Raw genomic sequence first — 26137 nt, 5'->3', positions numbered from 1 at the left:
GTCTTTAGTATAAAAATTTCATTTTAATTTATTATAAAAATAATTATTTTCATTAGTACACAAATTTTCTTAAGACTTAACAACTAAAATTTGTCATATAATAAAAAACAGAAAAAATTAAAAATATAGCGGCTTAAGCACCTTAATAACTATTTATACAAAAAGTAAAATCCAATATTAAAATTATAAAAATAATATACATAAATTAATAGAATAGAGAAAATAGAAACAAAATTTCATAATTATTTTGATTTCGTTATTTTTTTTACAATTAACAAAACAGTTGTACTAGTATTTAAATAAAAAAAAATATTCTTATTCGTTGATGCAAATATTCTAATAATGTCCAGCATAATGAGAATGACCACCATAATGACCAGCACCACCATAATGAGCACCACCATATGAGCCGTACTGAGGAATATACTCATACTGGCCATTGCTGTAGTAAGCATCATCATAATCGTAATTAATGGGAGCAATATATTGTTTTTGAACTGAAAATAGAGATGAAAGTAAAGAGGGAATTAATTAAGGTGTTAGAGTTATAATTAAAATAAAGTATTTGCTAATTTTTCTTTTTAACATGTAAAGATGATGTATTAAGTCAGTATTAACATAAATTTATAGTTCAGAAATTAAGTCATGTAATGTAATTAAAAGAGAAGTAGTTATTGCTGCTGTTATTTACTGCACAACATAATAAGCTGGGAAAATTTGGCGGAAAACTTACTCAACCATTTCGTTGTTGAAAATGTTACGAACAATAAGAAAAAACTATATAGAGACTTTATTGAATAGAAGATAATGATTGTTTTAGTTTAATTGCAAACAAACTGCCTACATTGACTTACAATGATGTCTTTGTAATAGATCTTGGCTTTTTGTTGAAATTTTAACAAAGTGATGACATTATTACAATAACTGTGACTCTGTGTTGAAACAGAAGTATTGTTTATTAGGCAAAATACATTGTAAACTGTAATTAAGACATTATTTAATCATTTTATGAAACAAACTTAAAGGGACAATGTTATATAAAATACTATTAATAGTTAGTACTATTAATTAGACATAAAAAGTATAAAAGTTATGTTTTGTCTTAAATAAAAACTGGTAACTGATTTTAAATTGTTCTGGGATATTATATTTAGAAGAAAATTATATTAGGAACACTACTTCCCATATAATAGTTAATCGTATTACGACAACTTCAACTTAAATTTAGAGATTTACTGTCTTATTTATAACAATTTATTAAAGGTTTATAGAACAAAATTTGTATGAAGGGTGCCCTGGTAGGCTAGTAGCTAGAGTGCTAGCCTGTCAGTCTAGAGGTTGTGGGTTCAATTCCCACCAGAGACTCAGGTCTGCTACATACAACGGACGTATGCTCGTTAAATTAGGTACGAATATAATTTGTAATTGTATTCTAATGGACAAATAAATAAATATAAAATTTGTATGAAATATGAATAAGTCATATAGACAATAGTTTTCAGAACCTGTTTTCATATTAATCGTTTTATAATGTCTTTATTATATGCTATTGATACATATTTTTAATACAAACTCCTCATATTTATTACAAAAAATATATTGCATGTTAACAAAAAAAATTACATGAAAAAGTCGCATACGTAATAATTATATCACAAGCTGCATAAATTTAACATACAGCATCTTCTGTTTTATCTACATTATTATTTGATTTTAATTTTTTTCTTCTTAAATCTGAACACAAAAGCTAGTGAGAAAATTATACCAAATATTTGCATAGAAATAGAAGAAAAAAGAAATACAAACAGCATCTGTAACATAATGTTTTTTTTTACAAAATTTTTCTAATAAAAAAAAAACTTGCAAATTCACAACTCTTGCAAAGTGTTTGTGTAATTTAAGCTTTTTTTGTTTACTAGATTTTATTTTTCTTTATTGTTGTTTTTAGTGGGAAAATTTGTTGTATTTTAGAATATAATTAACCTGATTTTTTTTAAGTTTTTTTTTTTCATATTATTTATTGCAGTGACTATTTGTTGATTGAAAATTGTTTTAAATTGTGAGTATTTTATTGAAGAAAAGTTTTCATAGTTAATTATAAATCGTTTACAATTTGAACAATTTACTTGTGTTTTGTTTTTCAGTCTTATGATAAACTAAAATATTTCATTGAGGTTTTTTTTCAGCATGTTTCTTAAGTCTTTTGTTTTAGCTTTATGTAGAAATTGAAATAGTTTAATATTTAATTATTTAAATTTGTTTATGTATTGAGAATTAATTGCAATTTTATTACAGAAGGGTCAAAGTTGCTAATTAACAAGTTTGTGGTTCAAGTCTTTTATTTAACAGGCTGAAAAATTTATTAATTTCATACTTTACTTTTAAAATATTAACAGTTGTATTAGGGTGGTTTCATTTATAGGCAATTTCGTTGTTAAAGACTTTTCTAAAAATGAAAGGATTTTATAATGTTGGTCGTGCAGATTGGTTTGGCTTTTATGTTTAAAATTTACAAAATATTGGAATTGAAACATTGGAATTAAAACATGACTTAATAGTGTTTAATTCACTAATTATCATGAGAGTTGCAAATATATATGTTTAATAAATTTAATTATATTTTTTTTTTCATTATAAAAACTTATATTAATTAAATTTATTCCAATTATTTGAAGTTAATTTTTTTAAATCAGGCTATTTAAAGCACGCAATTGTAAAATATTAAATGAAGTATTTTCTATGAATTTTTTAATAGTTTCAAATAAGTTTAATAATTCAAAAGCTTTTTTTTTACCAATTTGTTGTAAGAATTTTTCATTTTAAGAAATTCTTAACACGCCATATTTAAAATTTAAATAATTACAAACTTGAAAAAGTAAATCAAATTGAGTTAAAGGTTAAACACTAATTTGTTTTTTAATATAATTAAAATATTCAAGAATAATTTATAAAAGCAATTAAAATTTTCTATAACAATTACTAGGATTTTTTTTAAATTATTTTAGATTTTTTAAACTTTTTAGAGATGTATTTTGAGAGTTTATACGATTAAACTTTTTGAAATCATGAATTATTACTTTTATACGAAATTACTTCGTGTTTTAATAAATTCTTTATCAGACAGATGGATAATTTTTATATTTAGTATAAAGATTATCAAAACAGAGTCCTTTCCACTTTACTTGATTGTTTGCGCTGAGTGAACTACGACGATAACTATCATTATAAATTCTTAAAAATATAGAAAAATGTATCAAAAGTTGGTCCTAATGCATTTAAAACAGGATTTTCATATTTAACCACCTTAAAGATATTTCTACTTTTGGAGAAAAAATCGTCATCAGTTGGTGAAAATTATTTCAACTAAAAAGATATTTAAAGTTTGATTCTTAAACAAAAAAGGAAATAATTACATACATACATAAATACATCATGGCACATTTTATCTTATACGCTTGTTTTCTAAATCTTTTGTTTTCTCTAAGCAAATGTACACAATATTTTCTAATTTTTTCTAACACCATAAAATACTTTTAAGTTCTTCACCAAAATGCTCTATATTATGTTGAAATTTATTTATCTTTATCTTTAACAAATTGCTAAATCATTTTATGAACAAAATCTATGTTTCGTACTTATTTATAGCAATAACAGTTTTTGTTAACGTTTGCTTTTTTTATTTTCCTTAATATCTTTGTAAAATCAAATGATTCCAATAACCATAAAAAACTAAATGATTGTTATATTTTGTTGTTGTTTTTTATAGCTATGCTACATTACTTGCAGTTTATGTTTTTTGCAACCTTTTGTCATCTATTTCAACGGTGGTTGTACAATATTTGATGGGGTAATTTATGAATAACATTGATGTTAAAACTGCCACAAAATTTGAATAAATAATAATAAACAGAAAGAGTATATTGAACTTACTGACTTGATGGCCTATCAATAGCACACTACCCTTGGATTTAAATTTAATTTCGTTATGGTGTTTTTTTTTATAAAGTGTAAATAAATTTATTAAAACTTAAAAAAAAACAAAAAACATTTTATCGAAACTCAATAATAATCTCCTTGATAATCAGATCTATCTATTCCTTGGCCATAATCATTATAATCTTGCTCATAGACAGCACCCACAGCCTGCTGTTGCTGCTCATTATCGGGACGTAATTTAAGCATTTGACCGTTATTGTAGTTGGCATGACGTCGAAATAGTTTCAACATACGATATGTGTCAATGCCTGCATCGTTGAATGTGAATGTGGGAAATTTTCAAATGCACAGAGAGATAAATATGAAAAAGAAGAAGAAAGACAATGCAATTTGTTTCTATTTCTGTTCATTTGTATGAAAATGTTAATTGTTGTTTTTTTAAGAAAAAAAATCTTTAAAAGAATAATTAACATATATTGTGGCAAAAAAAGCAAATAAACTTTGCTAAGTATTTTCTGTATTCTTTTTTAACCAAAAACTGGTGGGTGAGGGGTTTTTAATAGTGACGAGGTTTTAAGGGTCTTTATAAAGTGCATTGAGGCATTAGATAGTGACGCATTTTGACAACTACAGTTCGCAGGGGGGTTTTAATACTTTAAGGGGGGTATCAAATAGTGAGTTTTTTAAGTGCTGTCTATAGCTTCCCTGGAAATAGTTTACTTATGTTATCTTAAACTTACCATAGGGAGCTGGAGAGGCTACTACTACAGGTGCTGGTGCCACATGCTTAACAACGGGCTGATAAGCTACCACTGGCTTAGGAGCTATAGCTACAGGCTTCGCTACTGCATGTACTGTGGGTCCTGATTTAGTTACTACAGCATTGAAACCATTAATGGGATCAGCAGTATAGTCTACTGTACGTATGGAGCCATCAGGTTCAACTAAAGAATATTGACCTAAAATGAAATATTTGAATTAATAAACACAGAAAGAGTAAGAAATGAATATGTTTAATATTTACCTTTGACTACATCACCATCACGAGTTTCATGCTGAGATTTAACATCACCAGTTGTATGATCTGCTACACCATAGTTAAAAGCATATTTGGGATGATCCTGGAAAATAATAATATTAATTGGATATGTACTTTAATTTCAAGTATGTTATTACAGTTTTGAACAATTGATCTGAATTGATATTGATTTTATTAAAATATAGTTCTAATTTATTATATTTTAAAATTAAATGTAATTTCATTCGTATTAATTATATCAAGTAACTTTTTATATCAAAAAAAAAACAAATTTGGACAAAATTTTTCAAATGTAAATTTTGTTTCACACAATAAAATTTTGAATACTTATGAAACGTATTTGGTTAGTTTTTTTCATTGTGTTAAAAAATTCAAATTATTTTAAAACTTGTTGTTTTATTGATTTTAATGATGGTATCACTTTCAACTTTGACTTTAAATCAACCTTTATTTTTTAATATTTTTTACACTTGTAAAATATTTAGTCCTTTTTATTTTTTTTTATTTTAAAGTTTTTTACACTCACATAATAATCCACAGCATAACCGGGTCGTGCATAAACAGCTGTGGCACTTAAGGCTACAAAAAGGATAATAACTTTGCTGATGGTAGACATGTTAGTTTTTCGATTTATGATGTTTTTAAAATACACTTAAAAAAAGTATTGCACTGTTTTTTGGTAATTTGAGGAATGTAGAAAAATCGCTAGAAATTCGTTTATTTTTTAAAATCTGAAAATTAAAAACAGAATTAATATTTTCTTTACAAAAATTGCACTATTTATATTTTTTATTAGAAAAATTGTTAATTAAATACTTTTGGTATTTCGTAGGCACCGTTTTGAACACTTTGAAATTGCCCGGAATACTGTAACAATTCTAAGATCAAGTTTGCATTTTATACGCTAAAAAATATCACAAGAAAAGTCTCTACAACCACCAACCAACTATGTATTTGTTTTTGCTTTTTTTTCATTTAGTATGAGTATAAGTATGAATGTACATGTAAAATGAGTATTAGAGCTTTAAGCCATAATAACAGCCGGTAGTTTGTTTATGGCTAATAGGGGGTATAAAAATAAAAAAACAACATTAATACAAACTACATGTTTATTGTTAACTATTTTGTTTTTATTCTCTTTTCGTTTGTTTAGTTGAGTTTTGTAGTATAAGATTATTGTTATTCATGTGCTTCTGAGATTGTTTTATGGCTAATATTTGGATTTGTATATTCTGGTGATTTGCTCAAGTGTAACCGTTGTTGTAGAAGAGTTTTTCATATTGTGTTTGTATTGCGGAAGATCAGTGGTGAATTGTGGTGTATTAATCAAGAGAGTTTTTCTTAATGTTTTGATTTATAGGGGTGACTTATTATTGCTAAAAATATTTTTGGTATTTTTGATAATTTAATTTTGTTTTGGTACCATTTAGTCTGCAAAGATTTTGACACTTGGCTATTATTGTCAGTTAGTTAGGAAGTTATCAATAATTTTATTTTGTTACGTGTTAAAGTTTATACATTATATATTTAATACTTTGAAATAAAATGAACCTGTGTCTCCATAAAAATGGTGTTATAATAAAATTCACATTTTCCAATACAAATTTATAAAAAAATCAATCCTTTTCAAAGTAGATGAACAGAAAAAAAGTTCAAATAATTATCCTCTAGAATGATAATTATCCTTTAGAATAAGCATCCCATTAAGAAACTCAAATTTGCGGGCGAGTTTATAACCTGTAAATGTAACAGGTATTAATGAATGAAAACCATCAAACATATCCTATGTCAATGGAAAAAAGGTGGTACGAAGCAATCATAATGTTAGAAACAAGAGTATAATACTCTTATTGAAATAATACTAAGTTATTGAAATTATACTAACTATTTCAATAATCTAGTATATAGTCTAGTCTATTGTCTGTTTTATATTTTAGTCTATAGTCTAGCCCACAGTCTGGTCTATAGTTTAGCCTATAATCTGTAGTCTAATCTATAGTCTAGTCTATAGTCTAGTCTATAGTCTGTCTATAGTCTAGTCTATTAGTCTAGTCCTATAGTCTAGTCTATAGTCTAGTCTATAGTCCTAGTCTATAGTCTAGTCTATAGTCTAGTCTATAGTCTAGTCTATAGTCTAGTCTATAGTCTAGTCTATAGTCTAGTCTATAGTCTAGTCTATAGTCTAGTCTATAGTCCTAGTCTATAGTCTAGTCATAGTCTAGTCTATAGTCCTAGTCTATAGTCTAGTCTATATCTAGTCTATAGCTAGTCTAGTCTATAGTCTAGTCTATAGTCTAGTCTATAGTCTAGTCTATAGTCTAGTCTAGGTCTAGTCTATAGTCTAGTCTATAGTCTAGTCTATAGTCTAGTCTATAGTCTAGTCTATAGTCTAGTCTATAGTCTAGTCTATAGTTCGTTATAGTCTAGTCTATAGTCTAGTCTATAGTCTAGTCTATAGTCTAGTCTATAGTCTAGTCTATAGTCTAGTCTATAGTCTAGTCTATAGTCTAGTCTATAGTCTAGTCTATAGTCTAGTCTATAGTCTAGTCTATAGTCTAGTCTATAGTCTAGTCTATAGTCTAGTCTATAGTCTAGTCTATAGTCTAGTCTATAGTCTAGTCTATAGTCTAGTCTATAGTCTAGTCTATAGTCTAGTCTATAGTCTAGTCTATAGTCTAGTCTATAGTCTAGTCTATAGTCTAGTCTATAGTCTAGTCTATAGTCTAGTCTATAGTCTAGTCCATAGTCTAGTCTATAGTCTAGTCTATCTATAGTCTAGTCTATAGTCTAGTCTATAGTCTAGTCTATAGTCTAGTCTATAGTCTAGTCTATAGTCTAGTCTATAGTCTGGTCTATAGTTTAGCCTATAATCTGTAGTCTAATCTATAGTCTAGTCTATAGTCTAGTCTATAGTCTAGTCTATAGTCTAGTCTATAGTCTAGTCTATAGTCTAGTCTATAGTCTAGTCTATAGTCTAGTCTATAGTCTAGTCTATAGTCTAGTCTATAGTCTAGTCTATAGTCTAGTCTATAGTCTAGTCTATAGTCTAGTCTATAGTCTAGTCTATAGTCTAGTCTATAGTCTAGTCTATAGTCTAGTCTATAGTCTAGTCTATAGTCTAGTCTATAGTCTAGTCTATAGTCTAGTCTATAGTCTAGTCTATAGTCTAGTCTATAGTCTAGTCTATAGTCTAGTCTATAGTCTAGTCTAGTCTAGTCTATAGTCTAGTCTATAGTCTAGTCTATAGTCTACTCTATAGTCTAGTCTATAGTCTATTCTAATTCTATTAGTGGTCTACTCTATGATCTAATCTATAGTAAACAGTAAATTCTATAGTCTAGTCTATTTTCTATTCTATAATCTGATATATAGTTCTAGTCTACTGTCTATAAGTAGACTATTTATATAGAAAATTAAAAGTTAGAATAAGTACCGAAAATGTCGTTCGGGTACCGCTGTATTTGTCGATATCAATGAACCGGTGAAATAATGGTCAGATTTGAAAAAGTGTTTGTCCTTGGGACAAAAGAAGGGTATGCACGAAATTTGATTAAATTCTCTATAAAAATTGGGACCGGTAGCGTGTGCACAATGTTTACGTGGACACACAGATGGACAGATAGGCATAGTAGGACCAACATATTTGGGTGTTATAAACATCAACACAAAATCATGCAATTTTCCCTACTGTAGTATAAATAGAGGTTTAAATCGTACAGAATGGAATGGTTCTAAAAATGGAATACATTTTACGTCCATCGCATTTTTAAGATATCTCGAAGAAGGACGATATAACAGAGATTAAACCATTAAGGTCAATAGATAGGAATTTTAGATTACACTACAGATTTTATATATTAAAATGTGTTTGCACTATTATAACAATTCAAATATGTCCATAGTCTGGGGTTTTTCAATTTTTAGAGCACGAAAACCTAAAACCTTGAGAGGTTTCAGGTTCAGCGCAATATTTCAAATTACTACATTTTAGCCTCTGGGTTAAACAATTTTTTTGCCTGTGTAATCTAAACATTTTAAGTCAATTTAAAAGTCTCTGTCTGTTATCAAAATACAAGTATTTATAAATCAGCCTATAGATTTCCTCTACGTTATTCAAATTTACTAAAAAATATAATTTTTTTAATAAACATTTCCTTTAGATATCGCAAAATTTCCTAATAAATATATAGTACCAACAACAATAAATTACTTTCAATTAAATCGCTAGAAAGAAAAACTAAACTTTTTGCTATTTTTTCCAATTATAGTAGATAATAGATTACATACTTACTATAAAAATATTCTAGTATTTTTTCAATATATCGAATGCGAAGCAATTGCTCATTTTTAATTGACCATAATCTTGTAATTAAAGACTTTAATACATATTATGACATTTTAAAAACTATTAATGGATTGTAGTTTGTCGGTGGAAAAAGGTAACCAATAGTACTTTAATGTTAAATACATAAACAAGCAGCAAAATAATTTATGTTCGAGTACTTTACCTCAGACGATTTGTTAGGTTCTCACTGCTTTTGTTTTTTTTTGCGAAGTTTTTTTTTTTGTTTTCTTTCTGATCTACTTTTTTAAGTTTATGCTTTAATTTGTACTTTGTCTCATAAACTGATTTCCATAGAATTACGTGCAACCTTGGCAAATATTTATTAAGACTCAATTTGTTTTTTCGTATTTATTTAATACCCTACACACCACAATATGGCCATGGACACTAGAGTAAATTACTTTGATGTGAACAATTTTAGATATTTGCCAAGAATCTAATTGAAGTTAAAACAAAGAACAAATCTTTTTGCCATATGAAGTTCATTTGTGGTTTTGCCCTTCAAGAATTTATTTATTAAATTTCAAAAATTATTTTTGATTTTAAAACAACTTGAGTTTTTTATTTCAAAAAGGATTACATCACAATAGTGGGGAGAGTATTATGTGCTGGTGATAATATCTTTAATACCGAAATATAAGATACATAATGACTTTAATGACAATATACTAAATTCAATGAAAATCTATCCATTATTGACTATTTACATATAGCTGGTATAGGGTATCATATAGTCAGGTATAGCCGAATTCATAATTTTACTAATTTTTTAAAATTCTAAAGTATTAAACATTTTTGACATGTTTTATGTAATGTGCAATCCAGTTACCATATGACATGATAGAAATATCTCTAATTCTAAAAATATCATATTTCATGTCCGTTTAATAAATGTTTGTTCTAATTTTTTGGCAATATTTAATATTTTGTTTTAAAAATGTTTTTATTCATTTTATTATTTGCCTTTAAAATTAATGCTTTTGTTCTACTCTCTGGAATCACATAATCTGCAAAAAAATTTGAGTTGCTTTTGTCGTCTTTTCGTTTAATTTGACCCTGTTTCAAAATGTGTAATTGAAACTTGAAAGAAGAATATAAGTGAGAATATTGAACTCAATTTTCTTAGATTCAAAACTAATTATTTGATTACAGTTTAAATGTGATTAATGAGTACTGTATCTCAAAGTCACAAACAAAATTACTTAAATAAACAATTTGTTAGCAAAAATTAGTGCAATAACAATATTCATTTAAAATGTTGGGTTTGAAAAAAAAATCAAATTATCAAAACTAGCTCGAAAGGCTTTTTTCTCCACCTTCTTTTTTTAAAGAAAATTTTTATTTTTAAACGACGTTAAACACTTCCATCTCATCTATGGAAATCAATTACAAGTATTCCGAAACCAATTTCGATGATTATAATGAAAATTCCAACACAGTATCCAAATTTAAACAAATCTTTTAATTTACCATTTTTCTCAACATCTAAAAAAATTTTTGAGCTAGATTTCGATATTTGGATTACTTCAATTCGAGTTTTACATAAAAATTTCCTGCTTAATAAAAAATCTAAAACATTTAAGTTTTTGCTGGTTTTTTTCATCTAAAACTTCATTGTTATGAAATAATCTTATTTTAAATTCTTAATTGCATTGCTGAAATAGAAATAAATCTTTATTAAATCTTTCCAAGAATCAACACAAAAACCGTTAAAATTAAATTTAGTTTTTAAAAGAATTTGAAAATTATTTTGGACAATAGGAGCTTAAATTTATTTAAGTTTTTGTGCCCGAAATAAAAAAATAATAAATTCTGAAATTCCCACAATTAACGCATTCTACTGCCAACTACTTGACTTTAAATCTAACACAAATTCATACATTGTACTTGTGTCTATATTATTTTCGTATTTTTATGCAAATTTAAATAAATATTTTTTTAACTATTTTCCCTACTAAAAATTGTTGGTTGTGTCTTGTTTTTTGCTAGCAACGACCTTCAAAGTAAATTAAAAACATAATTGTTTAAATAAAATACCCGTAAAGCTAAAAAGAAAAGAAATAAAACTAAAAATAAAATGAAACAACTTGTAACAAGTTATTTGGTTAAAAGTTCTGTTTAATTGAAACTCCAAATAAAATGTTAGTAACCTCGTATTGTTACTAAATAGCCAAAAACATCTTGAAAAAAAGTCTCATGCGTGTTTAAGGATTTTAGTTAAATTATATTCAAATAATGAAAAACCTTTAATTAATTAGTAATTTATTATATGCATTTGTAAATAGGGTTCGTGGTCAAAATTAAGTTAAACTTATTTAACTAGCGATGACACTGAATTAAACATGAAATTAAGGCAACTAGTATGGAAAGTACAAAAAAACCTTAAATGAAAAACTAGTCACAAATAATAACAATAATTATAATTAGACCATGAGTCGTGGTTTGTTGTTAAATGGGCAGTCAGTTAGTTTAGTTAGTAAGTCAGTCATTCTGTCATAATGTAAGCAGTGACATTAAGTTTGTATAAATTTCAACCTATTCACTGACGATGTTGCAACTTTCTGCCATGGATGGCTAAAAAAACTTTTGTTTTGTTTATTTTTTTAGTTTTATTTATAACGAATTAACACATTTCTTTACACATGCACTTGACATAAAAATCACATTTTTTGTTCACAATTCATTTTTTATTAGACCCCGTTGAGGTTGGTGTAATCTTGGTGTCTGATGTTTTGAACACCAAAACACCGCTGGTTAAGTTTGAACAATGAAAATGTAACAGCTTGTTAAACATCAGTGGCTATAAATTAATTGCTATCTCCACCTAACAGCAATGACCAGATAGATATCAGATTGTGTAAATTTCAGTTTTCTTTATATTAAACTGAACTTTGCATTGAAAATTGCAAACGAAAAATATATATTTGTTTGGGTTTTTTTGCTTGATACAAGCATGGGATTGTTGCATTGGCATTGATAGCGAAGAAGTGCCGATCGAAAAAAAATTGTCAATAACTTTTGTGGTCGATGGAATAAGATGTCACATCAAATTACACAAGTGAAGGTTACGTACTGTATTGACATTATCAGAGCAAAAGCATATTAGCTTATTTACCACAATGAATAAAGAAACTAATTTGCAAATACTTGTTTGATTTTATTGACGACAACTTCATGGCTTCACGAATAGAGGAGAGAATGAAACTCTCAATGGACTCTAATTTTCCACCTGATATATCGGGTACCATAGATGAACCGATTTTGGACATCAAAGGCGCCTTCTATAACTCTTATAAAATCCTTAGACCAGTTTTATGTTAGCCGGTTGCTCCGTAATAGACAAATATTTCTAAGTATACTGAACCCTGTTTCCTGGGCAAGAAGATACCGGTGACAGAGTTAAGTACTTAGATGTAATCCTTGACAGGAAATATTAATGCAGACTCCATATGGATGATAGTATCAACAAGGCACATAGGTCCTGAGCGCTATGTAGGAGAACCATAGGCATGAAATTGGGTCTTGGCCCTACTATGACAGATTGGCTTTAAAAAAGTGTAATACTAGCTTATGCTTCAATAATCTTTCTTTGGACAGAAAGTGTAATATCAAACTACTACAGGGAGTTCAGCGTACATGCTGCTTGGATATAAGTAGTGCCATGAGTACTACGTCAACCAAGCCTCTGGAAAAGTTGCTAGATATTTCACCCGTTAAAACGTATGTAAAATATGAGGAGGCACTTACAGCCGAACGGCCCAAACTTTAGGCGAACTGGGGAAAAGCTTTTATAGGACACGTCATCAATGTATACTGAATACATTAGAAGGCTTTATCATTAGACACACCAGACACAGCATATGTCGGAAACTTTGAAACACTGATCCCAGATAGAATGTCTTCGTCAAGCGGAACTCAGAAACAGAATATACCACCGTTTACCTAATCACAATCTAAGACCGTATTGGATTGTTAAAAAACTCTAACCGAATACTCTCCCAGAGGTAAGGTTTACATCATATGGGTACCAGGACATTCGGCCGAAAGAGCGAATGTAGTAGCTTTGAAGGAAAGGGATATAGGGGTAGTTAACCTGATGAACGCAAAACCATTTGACGCAACGACGGCAGAATTAAAAATATGGGTGAGAGAATCCATAAGGCCAAGAAGTCTTATGGAGTGATCCCAACTAGAGCAGGACAGGAAGCCTCCTCAAAATGAGCAAGTCTGAGGTTAGTATGATCATACATATTTTGAGTGGACATACAGGATTACGGGCGCAGCTATACAAAATTGTACGTGTGGATTCAGAGTGTAGAGCATGTAGAGAAAGCAGGGAACCTTGAAGCACTTTCTTTATCATTGTTAGGCTTTTGCCGTAATTAGATCCAAATATTGCAAATTCCGGAAATAACATACCTCACGAACACTGATTGGAAAATTCTTAAGAATTACGTCCAGGAAACTGAGTTTCTGAACATCGGAGGATAATACATACGGTGAATACTATATAAAGTTTTTTAACAAGCGATGGTGGCCTAAGTGTATAAACTCATATGATGATTTACGGATATAAGGCACTGGTAAAGAAGTGCACAACAGGCCCGATGGAGGCCGATTTGATGTATGTATGTACATATGTATATGTATCATGCTCTTAAACTAACTAAATAACTATGGATATGTATTAGTGTTAGTTTTAAATTGCAAAAATCTCTATAGAATTCATTATAGAATGTTAAGGGATTTGTACCTATATCGTAAATATCTGAGGCCTTCGGTAATCTAAATATATAGGATCTTCAAATTAAAAGTGTAAATGGAATAACAATCATATGAATGATATGAAAAGACATCAACACTATTGAATGCTATATTTGCATTTTCTTAACATTTTACAACTCCCAGCACTGTTTTCATATGAAGAAAACTTTCCTGTAAGGTATTCATTTATTTATGACCCCTGTCATTTTTATTATTAAATTTTTACATAATTTTAAGACCAGCATTTTCATTTCTTTAGTTTTGCTTTGATATTTGCTAATTTTCATATGAACATCTTTGTTAAATATTAAAAAAATAAAATAAAAAGTAGTATGTAATAGTTACTAATATAACACATGCTGATTGCAGTATTACACAATACAATTACAATGAGAGTTTTTTTAAATTTTAAACATGTTTCAATTAAAATTTAGTTTAAAAAAACAACTTTTGTTTGTTAAAAATATAAAGTCAATACAAACCGCAAAATTCATACTTATTTTACTTGTAGGTTTTAGAACAAGTTAAAAAAAGAATTGATTGAAATCTTTTCATTTATTTTTACTTTTGTATTACATATCATCATCTATTTTCAAGTATGTTTCTTAAGTCTTTTGTATTCTATAGACATGTGTTCTACTTTATGGAGTAATTTAGTTTTTAGTTTCGTATTATTAAATCAAAAAAGTATTTTGTGGTATTTTTACATGACATAAATAATGTTTTGCAAAAACATGTTTAAAGCAAATTATTTTAACTTCAATGAACTTTAAATGTTAAAACTAAATTGAATTAATTAAAAAGTGTAATTATAACTATAAACTAAAATTTAATTGGTTCTTTATACTAGGAATATCAAGGTATTATCGGAGATTGTTAAAATTTTATGAATGTTTGTACATTTTGGATAATTTTATTTGTTAATAGAATAAACTGTGTGAAATAAAATGGTCCTGTCAATAAAGGATCTTGTGGTGTCAGACACAAATGTTAATTTTATGTTTACATGTTGATCTCACCACCTTAAAACCTAATATGATATCATACGGACATGTTGCCAAAAATTAACAACAAAATCGTAAAATTCAAAATTACTGAGAAAAAACACTAACACGTTGTTATTTTTAATGACTTTAAATCGCAAACTAGATCAACATAACTAATTTTTCTAATGAGTCCAACATTTAATTTTTAATACATGTTTAACAAATATACCGAAATAATTTAATTAAAAATTCAACTAAAGTATTTCCTTATTACATTGTCTAAAATACAACGTTTTCCAAAATTATGTAAATTTCTTAAAAAAACTAAAAAGATTCTTAATGTAGAACAATCTGAGTTGAAAACAAAATAAACCCTTCCTTATTCCGTCATACTTACTTAAGTAGGAAATACACTCCAAAAATACAACTATAATAAATGTATCAATTTATGATAATAATTAAATTTCATTTTCTTCATTCTTTAGACTTAAAAAAATATATAAAGAAAGAAACTAAAATGTGAAATAAAACTCTTCCTCGTTTGGGCAAATATTTTTTGTTTTTCCCACAACTATATATGCGTTAAGAAAAAAATTTAAAAAAACACAAATAAAAATTTGTTAAATAATTACTTTGAAATTTAAAGTCAACGAGGCGTTAAATATTATTTAAATAAAAATTAAATACTAAAAACCAAGACTACTTAAGCTTAAGATGTCTAAAGAAAGAGGCATCAAGCCAACAAGTCTAACAAATTTAATAGAACAGAATACTTTAAAAGTATATTTTTAATTTGATGATAATTAATTAAAATTTAAAAAAGTTTAAAGAATAATACAAAAATGTATTTAAAAGAAGTTTGGATGTAAAAAAGGTAAACAGTTTTAAGTTTGAATTTTGTAAAGAAGAGTATTTGACCATTTTTGTTACTCTAAGTTTGCTCTATTAACCTTTAAATTTTATCCGCTGAAGTTTTCAATTTAACTTTGATCACTAATAAAATATTTAATTTTTCTAAATATCAATATCAAGCTTAAACATCTTCTTTACTTGAGTTTAATTATTTGTTCAACCATAAACTGTCAACAATCAATAAATGACACTTGGTCGTTTGTTACTCTTTTTAAGAGTTATTTTTTATTTATTGTTTTTTACTTTTTTGCAGTAAATAGTTTTAGTTTATTTTATGATTTTTTTCTCTTATATCCAACTGATGACATTCAAGTTTGTATTGGAATTTATTGTTACAATTGCGTATTTTGCTGTCAACTTCTAGTTTTTTTTTAGATTTGATTTTAAATCATTCTATTCATACTGTTGTAGAAGTTTTTTTGTGAAAACACCAGTATTTGACACGTTCCTCCATACATAAGTCATTTAACAAGTGAACTTCATTAGTTATTTATTAATTCATAACAAATGTATGATTTCTATTGTACCCTACACTAATTAATCAATGTTATTTTAAACAAATTTGGTAGTTGCGACTGCAATAAATATTTTAGGAATTTATGGAACATTATTAATATTATTTTAAAATAATTTTCAGTAAGTGTTCTAGTTCCGATCAGTAGTTTTTTTAATTTATAGTGACTGATTAAAATTTGAAAAATTTTAAATCTCACTTTATCAATGACATTTTAAGGCAATTCCTGATGATTAAAGTTATTTATATTTTTGTATATTTATTTATATTTTTGTGTTTAAAGGCCTTTTAAATAATTTTTTAAAGGGCCTTGAGTATTTACAATATTTATTCTCATTTTTATACCCTACACCTTATGCAATTTTAACGATAATTTGACGAGATTTGGCAAAGCCTATTGAAAACGGTTAAAATCGGTCCATTATTTCGTATAGCCCCCATATAACCGTACACTTCGAATAGGGCTTTTGAGCTCATAAATATGTTTTATATAAGTCTTACCCCCGTTAACTCTTCCTCCGGTTATCGTTTAACCTGTAGATATTCTGCCAGTTAAAATATTTTTTGTATGAAAACTGTTTAACTTTACGATAAAATATAACCAGACATTGAGATAATGGGGATTAATGATATTGCTGATTTTCGTAATGATCGGCCCTCATTTGAGTCTTCCCCCATATAAAGTCCCCTTCAGAAAATGTCTTGATGGTCAAAATTCACTTACAAACACTAATATCACGATGATATTCTGCATAAATAACTAATGTAGACGTAAATCCCTCTACTAAAATTTATAAAGGTAGGACCATATTAACGCCTGCCCCCATGTAACCCCTCTTTTATCAACAATTTGTTAAAATATTTCTGAATTAAAGTAAAAATAAAATTAAATACTTTATTATTATCTATGGTCAGACATGCCTGACTACAAATTCTTACTTGTTTATGGTCTATACAGTCGAATTGTATAAGCGAATATTTAAAATTAAATTTTTAATGTAATAAAATTTACAATGTGATATTTGCAATTAATTATTTAAATATTTTTAAAATTAGTATATATTACTATTTTAAAATTATACATACATATTTGTAAATTCTATAAAAAGTAATTTAAGTGAATAAAATCTAAGTGAGCACTTTAACTATTTAACACGTCATAAGTTCTACATTTCATTCATGTTGTTAGAAACTAGTCAAAACATTTTTCAAAAGAATTTCTTAACAAAAACTAGATTATTTCCTCTAATACTTTTGTTATATTCTTATGCCATATAACAGGAAATGACTCAGTTATAATTAATGTACTAATATCAATTATGACTTAAACAGCTAGTAAATAATAAATGATGTTGGAAAAGTTAAACAAAAGGTAAAATTGTATTTCATTAAAAAAATACCTTAAGTATGCTTTATATACTTTTATTAAATTGCCTTGGTGAACGTTAAAATTAATAGCATACTTTTAAGAGGTTGCAAAAACAATTCACAATGTTAAATCTAAACTTATTCAGTGTAAATTAACAGTGAAAAACAAAAGACTTAAGCAGCATGCGCAAAATTATCGCTATGAGAGTGTTGCCAGTTTTGTTTTACTAAAGCCCCCTTTAATAGCACACAAGTAATATGATCTGTTAACATTTTTTTAACGTAACCCTCACATATTAAGAGAAAATTTGGTCGTATGTCTTTTCTTAAATTAGACGTGTATTTACAAAAGTCTTGGGAAAATCAAAGGATATAAAATGAAATTAAAACAAAACGAAGGGAGTTGTGATTACTGTAACCAGATCAAGAGCGCAAAAAATTATTCTTTTGGAAACACTTCTGACACCTTCGTGCGAAGGGTCACCTGATATGCAAAAGGGCGTAAGAAAACTTTTAAAAATTTTATAGGAGAGACGAAACACTAAATAAAATAAAAACTATTGTTTGCTATAAAACTTTATTTTTACAAAATTTATATCAAAACATCAATAAACACGTTTGAATATGACTTTACCGCCAGACATTGTCTATTATGTAGCTTTTTAGGACTTTCTGACTTGTGTAAATGACAAATTTGTTATTTTTGAATTTCATGTCAATAAAGTCCGATTTTTTGACAAAAAAAAAAGTGCTAAAACTTAGCGACAACATGTATTCTGATGCAGTGGACCATTTTCAATCAAAAAGTCGATTTAAAATTTTTTGGTTGTTACACTTTTTTGTATTTCAGGTGACGATATGTTTGTTTTTTATTCCGTTTGTAATTTCCACAATATAATTTTCTGCATTCTTATAGATAGAAGAGTCGATTAAGCAATATCCATCCGTCTGTGTGCCTGTTGAAATCAATTTTCTCAAGACACCAGATATCTTCGGTATACAAATTTTCAAAAATGCTCTCAGACATGCTTTTGACAAGTTTTTCATTAAAAATCAGCAAAATTGGTTCATAAGTAATGGAGATATGAGCAAAAAACCGAGACAAACTCCGAAAATGTCATTAAAATGATTTACAACAACACATCATCATATTGTAAATTGTGTTCTCGTACTTAATTAGCTTTTTATAAAGACAAAAATATTTAACTTAAAGCGTGGGGTAAACGAGAACATATAAAAAGGGAATTTTTTGGTACTTTTTCGTTCTTCAAAAGATGTTTTTTGAATTTTCTATAATAGCGAACCTAGAAACATACAAATGCAAATCTGTAGGAAAGAATTTTTGAACTTTTTCGTTCTTTAACTGAAACTTTTTCGTTTTTATGGAATATTGAATGGATGGATGGAATAAAAATCTGTAAGAATGAATTTTTTGGTACTTTTTCGTTCTTCAATTGGTACTGTTTGAATCCATTTTAATATTGAACCTATAAACATAGAATTAACAAGCGGCACCCTGATTGAATGAAAATCTATAAAATCTTTTTCGTTTTACAACTGTAATAAAGTTAGTACTGACTGTTTTTTTATGTACTCTCCAAAAACGTTAAATTTGCATGGTAAAACAGAATTCTGAGGTATCATCTACAGTCGGATTCCGGTACAAATCGATGATTTGTCTTAAATATTAAACAATTAATTCAATTACTTTGAAACAAATGTTAAACCAATTACAAGCCATGTAATTGCTTATTAATCCCTCAATTAATTTACCTGCAAGTTTAATTATCAATTAACCTTCACTAACAAAATAAGTAAAAGTATTTAATCCATTAATAATAAACACAAAATCGATATAAGATTTCTTCTTTGTTTCATCAAATTTACTACATTTTTTTCCTTTATTTCAGAGCGTTTGAACGCATTTCATTTAATCGTAAAAAAATATTTAACTTATAAATTAAATTTAAGCAAAAGTATTAAGTAAAAAACACATAATTATTTAAATACAATACTCGTTGTAGTTGTTGTGGATTTCTATAAATTTTTTGTTCCAGCACTAGAGGCAATTTGTTTGTTTTGCATTTATGATGTATGGAGTGGCATGGAGTCGTCGTAATAATAGTAAAAAACAAAAACAAAAATTATGTTGAATGAATAAGAGCATCTAGATTAATGAACTGATGAAGGCAGTGATCAACTAAAAGTGGATGAATATAAATCGGTAGGTATGTATGTATGTATGTTGATTTGAGTAATTGGAGTATTATACATTTTATGATAAGTAGTAAATTAAAGAGAACTATTAATATGATGAGAGAGTTAGAGAGTGTTTGTAAATAGGGATCGTTACAGGTTTTATTGAAACGATAGAGATAAAGATAGAGATCGGTTAGGAAAATATATATACAAAAGTATGTTTATGAGTTGAGTTTCTGTGTTAAGTGCAGACTTTGCCATTTCACTGCTTTTTTATTCTTCTTGTTATTTTTCTTCTTTGCTTTTTTCCAAGTTTGCCTTTAAACAATAATCCTTTTAATATCATCGAGGTCGTCAACGGGGGGAAAGTATTTAGTAGATTTGAGGACTTGTTTTATAAGGGTTTGTGGGGTAATTAACTTACTAAACTAAATAATTTACAAAGATTTTACGGTTTTGTTTTTTTGTCTACGAGAAAGAAAAATGGCTACTTAATAATGACCATGGGCACCATGACCAGCATAACCACCATAACCATGACCAACAGCTACAGCAGCTGGGGCATGATGCGCCACAGAGGCATAGTTGATGGCAGGAGCAGCAGCAACATGATGAGCTACAGCGGGACCAGCATGAGCATAAGCGGCGGGTGCGGCATGAGCATAGACTGCTGGAGCGGGAGCAGCATGTACTACTGGGGCAGGAGCATGGGCATGTACTGTAGGGGCGGTTTTGTGAACAACAGCGTTGAAACCATTGTGATCATCAGCGGTGTATTCAACGGTACGCACTGAACCGTCAGGTTCAACCAAAGAGTAAGAGCCCTTGACTACATCACCATCACGTACTTCATGTTGTGACTTGACATCGCCAGTATGTGAATCAGCAACACCATAGTTGTAGTGATATTTGGGGTAAGACTGCAACAAAAAAAATCATAACTTATTTTTAAAACTTAAGAATATTGTTAAATAGATAGGACCGATCTTAAGACTTGTTTTTATTTATCTTTTTATGGAAGAAATTACTACGGCTCTTAGTTTTTATTTACATATAAATAATAAATTTCAAATATTTATAGTCACACGTGTAATAAACAAATTGTAAACATTTTTGCACATATTTTTAAAACAGTAGCTATAGTAGTAGTAGCTGCAATTGTGTCATAAAATTACCGGCTTTATAAATATTTCTACAAGATTATGCCAGCCATATGCATGTTTTTGCTTACACTGCTGCATATAAATAGATGTGCTACATTTGATTATAACTTTTATGCGCCAAAGTATGTCAGTTTACATGATTAAACATTGAACATAAGTGAAGCAGAAATAAACAATGGAAATGAAAAAATAAAAGAAATACGCAGACTTTCATAGTGAATGAAAATATGTTGCAAGATGTACACATAACGAACTTATAGCATGTAAGTGTCTCTTGAAGTTTAAATAATGTATAAACTTTTGAATGAAACTAAAAGTTGAATAATTTTGATTCAAGAGTTCTTAATGAAATCGCGTGTTTTACTATTTTTTAATATTAAAAAAAAAACAAAGCAGACGGGAGCGTTTTTTCTCATATCAAATGTTGCAACGATCTTGAATTATGTTATTTATTTTTAGAGATTTTTTTTAGAACATTTCAAAGAGATTTTGCGATAAAGTAAATAAAAGAGTGGCATTCAAAAGACTTAAGTGACAAACTCGAATTTTGAAATTAAAACATTAATTACAAAAACTTAAATTCAATTATAATTTTTATAAATTTTGAGGGAAATACTTTTCAAGTATGTCGTTTAAATTATTTGCATTAATAAAATGTTTTGCAATAATTTGAAAGGGAAGCCAATAGGTTTGTTGCTTAAGTCTTTTATTATTTGCTGTTTATAAAATTTAATGTGAAACATTAAAAGTCTTAGAATGTTCAAAAGGAAAGAAAATAATGGATATTGAAACTACTTTATAAATTACTTAGTTTTCATCAAATTACACTTGAATCTCTTATGTTGTTAATTACCTACATGTTAATGCAAATTATATACCATCATGTGCAAAGTATCTTCATTTGTTCGCTAAAACCCACGAAAATTTAAAATATATTTACTAAGTTTTTTCTTTGTCTAATACCATTAACTAATTGCAGACAATGAACAATTTTTTAACATTGTTGTTTGAAATTACGTGTGCTGCGATCATGCAAGTTTTACTAATTTTCCCCCCTCTGACTACTGACAGACTGGTAAAAATGTGCTGCAATTCATTATTTATGTCATTTAGTATTGTCTGCAAATGATTCTTCTTTTTCTATATGTCACAATTTACACTTTTACATATATTAAATATATATTAATATCAGTAATATTTACTGGTAATAATTGCAAGAAAAAATAATGAAACAAGTCAATAGTGTGGTTAAATACAATAATGAAATATTATCTTCTTTGTCATAAAAAATAGATATTGTATTGCGACAAACTTTATGGGAGAATTTTTAAAGAAGCGAAGTTATTGTTTAATGTATTTTTTTAATATTTATATAATGGGAAATGTATTTTATTGTTGAATAAATGTTTAATAATTATATTATTTAAATGTTAAATGTAAAATATAAACAACAGATATAATTTGTTGTGTGATGGATGTGACTTAAATGAATTAATTAAATACATTCTTTATATTTTAAAAATATTTGTTTTAATTTTTTTTAAATATATCATATTTAGAAAATTATTTACTTATTTCTCTATTTAGAGGATTTTAGTAAAAAAAATTTGAAAAATTTTAAATTTTTAATAAATTTTATATTTTTTCAAAATGTTTTACTAATTTTCCGCAAATTTTATATATTTTTATTTTTGATATTTTGTTAAAAGTTCAATAAATTTTGTATTTTCAAAAATTTTCGACAAATTCTAAATTTTGAATTTCAATTTCTATTTTAAAAAATTTACTAATAAATTTTTTAGAAATTTTCCACAAATTTTCTATTTGTCCAAAATGTTCGATTAAATTTCAAATACTTTTTTTAATAATTTCTATTTTTAGAAAATGTTGAATTATTATTTAACATTGGAAATTTTTCAATAAATTTCTATTTGGAAAAATTGTTCGATATTTCATTTTTTTAAATCTTAATTTCAAAATCTTTGTCTTTCTTATATCCATGTTGTCTATATAGATTTGAGTTAGTTTTATTTAACTTACATGATAATCCAAGCCCTCATCGGGATGACCACCATGGCCATGGGCATATACAGCTGGGGCAGCAGCATATAAAGCAGGACCAGCATGGCCACCATGTAAGACACCAGCGGTAGCAACACCCACAACAGCCAAGCAGATCAAGGACTAAGAAATAAACAAACAAATAAACACTTCTATTAAACACTGCACTCTTTGTACATTTATTTTATGTATTTTTAATTCAAAGAACTTTTTAAATATATTTTGTTTTTAATGTAATTAAGTCCTTATTGTCAACAAATACTTGTTCAATGAACTTGCACACAAACACACTCACTTTAAAGAAAGCCATTTTTAGATTTAAGGATTTTTTGTAAATTAGTTTAGTTTATTTTGTAGTTTATTAAACCAAGAGGTCTAGACGACTCAATGTATTGTAGTCAACTGATAACTAGAACCAAGAAGGAAATTGCTTTTATATACAAAATATTTCAACAAAACTAAAACATAAAACTCTTAAAATACTCTCGTCGCATATACAACAAAAATACACAGACTCCACCCGTAGTAAATAGTAACAAATGAAATAAAAAAAATTAACAAAAAAATATGAAAAACTTAAAACAACCACAAAATACTCAACATTAAAGAGGGTTAAAAGCTAAACAGCAACAAAAACTACAACATTATGTTTAATACTTGTACTTGAACAACAACAAATGCAACAATAAAACATAGAAATATACAAAAATTAAACTATAAAACCAACAACAAATAAACACTGTCAAAGTTGGCAGAATTAGATTAAATAATAATAATAAACAAAAAGTAACCAACACCACCAACAACAATTGCAAACATACGAATACGAACAGCAAACTGTGAGTACAATTTTTACTCTTACTTGTTGCCAGCTAACATGTAGTTGGTATGTGTGTGTCTACTTTACTTTTATAATTTTCTAAACACATACACAGTGGGACAAGTTAGTGTAGTTTTTATTTAATTTAGAATAAATTCTCAGGATAAAGAACTAAAATATAATAATTTGGATACAACAAAATGTTTTCAAATTTGAACACATTTTGAAAAGTGAGTGCGTCGGATGTTGTTCTCTATAAGTGTTTCGAATGAACGAGAAGCGTGCTGAATTGAATGGTGATACCAGTGAATTTTCCTACACTGTCCAGGATGTCAGTGTGTTCTGAGTAAAAACAAGTGTTCGGCTCATTTGATGGATTCGTCTTTTGGTCTACCGAATACGTCTCTGCTGCTGCCGACTCAAAAGAAATCATCCCATCTACGTGCTTGTAAACGGATGTGAAGATTTTTCATCTCGGAAGTTAAGCAACGGGGCAAAAATGGTCCGAGATTAGACGGCTCGAGCAAAGAGCTTGTACAATGTACTTGGACTAGACTTTAGGCTAGACTAGAGACAAGACTTTTGACTAGACTATAGACTAGACTATAGACTAGACTATAGACTAGACTGTAGACTAGACTATAGACTAGACTATAGAATAATTTTTGTGAATTGTATATTGCAAAAAAAATCAGAAAGTCATAGCCAGTCGCCGGACAGACGGAGGGACACATATGCCTTAATCAACTTTAATTAATTAATAATTATAATCCAATTGGTATACTTTGTTATATTGGTTCATATTGATCATATACCTTTGAGTGTTACAAACATTAGCAATACAATATACCCTCCCCACTGAAGTATAAATAACAGTTAAACTACCCATATTTAAATTTTTTTTCTTTCATCGATCCACGGTATTCAATCATTAGTTTCATTGTTGAAGTGGCGGTGAACCAACCTTATTTTTCTATGCTATAATTTTGAGCAAAGTTTGCTGTTGATTTTGTATTGAAAGCGAGAGTATTTGTTTGAATAGAAGTTAAATCAGTCTATGATTAGAGTTTGATTTGTTTGGTAGTAGTAATTGGTTTTAGACAAAATACAGAATAAAATATATATTTAAAATAAAACTACGGCTGCTGTATTTTTCAAATTAAAACGATGTGTGTGTTTTATTTTGTGTGTTTTACAGTGACGTTGTGTCTTAATTTGTTGCTTGATTTCTTCTTGTGAATCGTACTTCTAGATGAATGAATGAGAATCTGAAACTTGTTGTCAATTAGTTTTTTTTTTTTGTTTCTATTTATTTGCAACAATATTCTTGCATAAAATTTTAACATGCTGAATATTAAACAATAAATAAAATTCACACCTTTTTTCCTATACTTGCATTAGATCAATTTTTGTTTTCGTAAATTCAGTGCTAGACATTGATGGCTAATTAAAAATATTTAAATTGGTTTAAGACTCGCAATGCAAATTAAAATTTGAATTGAGTTTTTTAAGCAATTTTCGTTTTGGTTTTGGAAAGGAGTTTTTATTAAGAATTTTATTGTTAAAGTGATTGTTGTTTTAATGTAGAATATTTTTTGTTTATTTTTAATTTGTTAATTAAGAAATCTATTAAAATCTGTATAGTTTGGAGGAAATTTAGCTTTGTTTTGAAATACAAGTCACGGTCAGCTTATAATTTTTTTAGAGTAAAAGAAATACTTTCAGCAATTTATTTAATTTCATAGTTTTAATTATTGTTTTAATACTTTTAAATGTTATGAATAAATTGGAATTTATTTAAAGAAGACTGTGTGAAGAATATTAATTTTAGCTTTATTATAAATAAACATTTCATAATATTTGTCATTCCTTTAATCAGTTTTAAAGCATCTAGTTTATTGTTATCAAATGGTTTCAAAACATGTAAAATGATTATAAAAACTCTTTAAATGTCTCCGAGAACAAACTTAATTTATACATACTAATTACACACTTAAGATAAATATTCACAATTTGGTTGCTAAAATTAA

At 27.6% G+C, this 26137-nt stretch overlaps 1 protein-coding gene across 1 annotated transcript; it reads right to left on the bottom strand.

The window, feature by feature from the left end:
* On the bottom strand, positions 1-23802 carry LOC119608709. Its single transcript, XM_037963232.1, has 7 exons — positions 23583-23802; positions 23267-23410; positions 20566-20983; positions 5502-5626; positions 4961-5057; positions 4677-4895; positions 1-497 (listed from the first exon to the last, which is right to left on the bottom strand). Exons 1-7 carry the CDS (start codon positions 23595-23597, stop codon positions 337-339), a joined length of 1179 nt encoding a protein of 392 aa, XP_037819160.1. The 5' UTR covers positions 23598-23802; the 3' UTR covers positions 1-336.
* Positions 23803-26137: the final 2335 nt, after the last annotated feature.

The sequence above is a fragment of the Lucilia sericata genome, unplaced genomic scaffold (assembly GCF_015586225.1).
Source record: "Lucilia sericata isolate MDLA Ls3-8-SP2 unplaced genomic scaffold, ASM1558622v1 Contig000021F_arrow, whole genome shotgun sequence".
NCBI lineage: Eukaryota > Metazoa > Arthropoda > Insecta > Diptera > Calliphoridae > Lucilia > Lucilia sericata.
This window is presented reverse-complemented; position numbering and strand designations above follow the sequence as displayed.